The sequence below is a fragment of the Podarcis melisellensis genome (genome assembly GCF_964234715.1).
Source record: "Podarcis melisellensis genome assembly, chromosome: 2".
Classification (NCBI taxonomy): domain Eukaryota; kingdom Metazoa; phylum Chordata; class Lepidosauria; order Squamata; family Lacertidae; genus Podarcis; species Podarcis melisellensis.
The window spans coordinates 116,993,813-116,998,676 of NC_138529.1; the positions used below are offsets into that span (position 1 = coordinate 116,993,813).

Consider the following 4,864-nt stretch of genomic DNA (forward strand, 5'->3'; position numbering starts at 1 on the left):
CGTTCTGGAGAGGGGACTTACTGTCAGAGTCACCCGTTTGGTCCCAGCTCACAAGAGACCCAACTCCGATCCGGTTTATTTACAGAAAGTCTTTATTGAAGATCATGGTTGCATTTACACTCCATCTCTGTGACTCTACATCTGTACCGTTAGATCGTTGAAGTCCCCTCTGAATCTGTCCCGCCTCGGCACCAATTTAAGAGGCTAGCCCTGGACCACCTCTTCCTCTCCTTCCTTTTCCGCAGGGTCTTTCTGCCCCCCTGAGTTCCCCCTCTCCGGGACTCGCCCGAGGCTGAATCCTCTGACGCCTCTGCCCCCCTCCGTCTCGCTTTAGGGCCGGGCTCCTCCCCAGGGCTCTCCTCACTTCCGCGCGCCTCTACCTTTGAACTTGGCGCGCGTACGTTGCTCCTGACCTTTCTCTTGACCGCTACACTGCTCTCGGTGCTGCTCTCCACCCCTTCCGGCTGAGCGCCCTGCTCCGATCTCCTTCCCCTGTCTCTCTCCTGCTCTGCTCCCTCTGACACACTTGTAACTCCACCCCCTTCACTCCGTTCCGGCTGAGCAGCCGGCTCCTGCCTCCGACCCCCACTGGGGCTTCTCCCTTCTCTCCCCTGCTCCTCACTGTTTCCCCCTTGTCCCCCTTTCGGTCTGACCAGGGGAGCCCCCTTTTGGGAATCCTCTGACTCACTGGTCAGACTCATGGAGAACCTTTGGGCATCGTCATCCTCCTCCTCATCTCTCTGGGATTCTTCCCCCTCGCTCTCTGTCTCCTCCCCCATCTGCTCTTCTCTCCCTGAAACCCTGACAGTGTAGTTTGGGTGGGAAATAGACGATGAGCATTTTCACATTGTACTTCCAGAGTGGCTGGAAGAAGCAGGAGAACAACCCTTAGGCATCTTGTCCAAGTAGGAAGCCTAGATTAACTGGTAGGATCATGTGCTCACTCACGCAATGGCTTTCCAAGAGGATTGCTCCCATTTATGACAGATGAAACTATTGATGGCTACTATTCAAGATAGCTATGCCCTGCCCCATGGTTGGAGGCAGTAATGCTTTCAAATACAGTCCAACCTCAGTTCCTGAGCCCCTCCATTATTGTATGTTTAGGCTGCCGAATGCCGAAAACCCAGAAGAGTTCTGGTTTTTTAACATTTTTCAGAACCCCAACGTCCAGTGCGACTTCTACTTGTGTGCTAGAAGCTCTTGCAACCACTCAGAAGTTGCCCCTCGGTTGTTGAACGTTTCGGAAGCTGAATGGGCTTCCAGAATGGATTGCGTTTGTCAACCAAGGTTTGACTGTACCAGAACCCTCTTGGGCTGAGGTCCTGCTTGAGGTTTTCCCCCAGGACATCAGGGTGGCCTCTGTGTAAAGAGGCATACACGGCATGTACAGGGCATGCACAGCGTCTCTACGTACAGGGCATGTGCGCAATGCCACGCATGTGCCGTACATAGCGGTTTGCCACAGGCGCCGTTCAAGTGCCACACGGATGGCGGTGGGATCCCTTCGCCACCGCTACAGCTGCAAGCGGAGGATCCTGCCACCATTCATACGGTGTTCAAGCGCCAGTGGTGGCAAACCGCTGCGTACAGCACATGCGTGGCGCCACTCGCATGCGCCATACATAGCGATGCTACGCATGCGTCACCGGCGATTTGCCCCTCCCTGGTTCCCGGTTAGCCTTCCTCCATCGCTGGGCAGCCATGGCTTGGGGAATACAGATTGGCCCAGAGGTTGTGCAGCCATGTGCTATGAGAAAAGCCGTACCAAAACCCCCAAACAATTTAATAAACGCTGCAGCAGCATATTTAAAACTACAACCTTGACAGGAGGCAAGAGTAATAAAAAGAGAAGCAAAAGGAATAAAAAACATACAAAATTTATTGATGAATAGAGCAAACACATTAAAATACTTATTGAAGCAAGTCCCAAATAAAACATGCATTTAAAAAGAAGTACCAGTGACAGGAAAAATACAATGAAGTAGAAGAATGGAGAAACAGAAGCATTTGCAACATTTCTCTGCCTCTCCATTTCTGTCTTGTGCCAATTAAACTGACGTGAAATGAGTGCGCTATCATAAAAGCTTTCCCCACACTTGTGGGCTATTTTGTGGTGATTAATTGGATATTTAAAAAAGGGTCTTGCTTCAGCCTGAGAAGCTCTGCGATGTCTCCTATTTATGCTTCAGTTGGTGTAACCCAAGGCTTCCGCTGCACCCAAATGTTCTGGAACAAATGGAACATACAAAACATTTCTTTTCAGGGCGGGTTACATTATGCTCAACAAGACTTGGTTCAGAAGCATGGCTGAGGCCAAAATCTGGTCCCTCTCCTCTATGAATTCTCTGATGTTCCATAAGGGAGGTGCTGCACCTGAAGCTCTCTCCGCATTCTGAGCATTTGTGAGGTCCTACTTCAATGTGCACCCTGTTATGTTTAATGAGATCAAAAGGAGAAGAAAAGTCCTTGTTGCATTTTGAGCATTTGTATGTTTTCTCCACTTCATGGGTTCTCTGGTGTGCGTTGAGATCTATGCTACGATCGAAGCTCTGCCCACATTTTGAGCATTTGTAAGGCTTCTCTTTTGTGTGGATTCTTTGATGCTGCCTAAGGTTGGATCGGGTAATGTAACTCTTGCCACATTCTGAGCATTTGTATGGCCTCTCCCCTGAGTGGATTCTCTGGTGTACTTTCAAGGTGCTCTTTTGATTGAAGCTGTGCCCACATTCTGAGCATTGATAAGGCTTCTCTTTCGTGTGGATTCTTTGATGCACCCTAAGTTTGGGTTGAGTAAGGTAACTCTTGCCACATTCTGAGCATTTGTGTGGCCTCTCCCCTTTGTGAGTTCTCTGGTGTACGTTCAAGTTGGACTTGTGACTGAAGCTCCGCCCGCATTCTGAGCATTTATAAGGCTTCTCTTTAGCGTGGGTTACTTGGTGCGAGGCAAGGTTTGATCTATGACTGAAGCTTTTTCCACATTCCTCACATTTATAGGGCTTCTCTCCTGTGTGACTTCTTTCATGCAGAACAAGGGACGTCTTGTACTTATAGCTTTTCCCACACCACATACATAAATAGGGGGCCTCTCCTGTGTGAAATCTTTGGTGTTCAGAAACGTTCCACTTGTGTTTGAAGCTTTTTCCACATCGGCTGCATTGATAGGGTCTCTCTTCCACCTGAGTTCTCTGCATAACATTCTCGTTCATCTCTTTGTGCTCAGGCTCTGCTGACAACATCGCACAACGTTCTCCTTCATTCTCAGTTACCTGCATATCATCTGTTGAAATAAAGGGGAGAAAGTCTTGATGGGACCCCAGAGGAGAAGGAAAACTTCCGTTGGCTCTCTACTAGCGACATTTTTCCACCTTCGCCGCATCAAGCAGTTGGTCCCTTACATTTCCCGCCCCGACCTGGCCACAGTGATCCATGCGACGGTCATCTCCAGGCTTGACTACTGTAATTCGCTGTCCCAGAAACTCCAGCGGGTACAGAATGCTGCAGCGAGGCTCCTTACGGGGTCTCTGCCATGGGGGCATATTCACCCAGTGCTTTTCAAGCTGCACTGGCTCCCGGTGGAGTACAGGGTCAGATTTAAGGTGCTGCTTTTGACCTTTAAAGCCCTTCATGGCCTAGGACCCTCGTACCTACGGGATCGCCTCTCCTGGTATGCCCCACGGAGAGCCTCAAGGTCCGTAAATAACAACACCCTAGTGGTCCCAGGGCCTAAAGAAGTTAGATTGGCTTCAACCAGAGCCAGGGCCTTTTCAACTCTGGCTCCAGCCTGGTGGAACGCTCTGCCTCATGAGATCAGGGCCCTGCAGGATCTGATTTCTTTCCGCAGGGCCTGTAAGACAGAGTTGTTCCGCCTGGCCTTTCGCTTGGAGCCAATTTGATTCCTTCCCTCTCTCTCTTTTTTCTTCTTCTTTTCTTTCTTTTCCTTCTCCTCCTGCGATGAGGCTACATTTTAATATTTTAATGTTCCACTATTTTAAGGTTGTATTTTATTTTTGTTTTTAAGTTGTAATCATTCATCTTGTTTTTATTATTGCTTGTAAGCCGCTCTGAGCCCGGCCTTGGCTGGGGAGGGCGGGGTATAAATAAAAAAATATTATTATTATTATTACTACTACTAAATGTGTCAATTCATTCATTGAAATTGGCTATTTCCCATAGTGAGAGTTATTTATTTCCCCCTATGTCTGTTAGAATATGCTGCTGAAAGACACCTTGCCCAGCAGATCTTTCCTTTCCTCTAAAGCAGGAGCTTAAGAGATTGAAGGGAATTTAATGGCTTAAGAATTACCGGTAGCTTACTGGAATTAGGTAAAGGTAAAGGGACCCCTGACCATTAGGTCCAGTCCTAACCAACTCTGGGGTTGTGGCGCTCATTTGGCTTTATTGGCCGAGGGAGCCGACGTAGAGCTTCTGGGTTATGTGGCCAGCATGACTTAAGCTGCTTCTGGCGAACCAGAGCAGCACATAGAAACGCCGTTTACTTTCCCGCTTTACCTATTTATTTACTTGCACTTTGACATGCTTTCGAACTGCTAGGTTGGCAGGAGCAGGGACCAAACAACCTTCGGATCAGCAAGTCCTAGGCTCTGTGGTTTAACCCACAGCACCACCCACATCCCTTTACTGGAATTAAACAACAGTATACTGCTGAAATTTGATGTGTTTGTTGGTTTGCATGCTCTGGCGGAACAATTAGGATACAAGTGCTTGTATAACGTGGGACAGGGTTTTATTTTCTTATGAAACAAAAGCACTAATTGTGAATGCATGGGCACAATTCCTGATTTTCTTGCCTCCCTAGATAAATAAGAATGTAAGGCATTACCACTTTCTGCAGTTCATATGG

The 4,864-nt window shown here is 48.3% G+C and overlaps 1 protein-coding gene across 1 annotated transcript; it reads right to left on the minus strand.

Annotated features, from left to right (window-relative positions):
- Positions 1–2,136: 2,136 nt before the first annotated feature.
- On the minus strand, positions 2,137–4,502 carry LOC309362688 (uncharacterized protein). Its single transcript, XM_081898382.1, has 2 exons — positions 4,128–4,502; positions 2,137–3,345 (listed from the first exon to the last, which is right to left on the minus strand). Exon 2 carries the CDS (start codon positions 3,273–3,275, stop codon positions 2,178–2,180), a length of 1,098 nt encoding a protein of 365 aa, XP_081754508.1. The 5' UTR covers positions 3,276–3,345; positions 4,128–4,502; the 3' UTR covers positions 2,137–2,177.
- Positions 4,503–4,864: the final 362 nt, after the last annotated feature.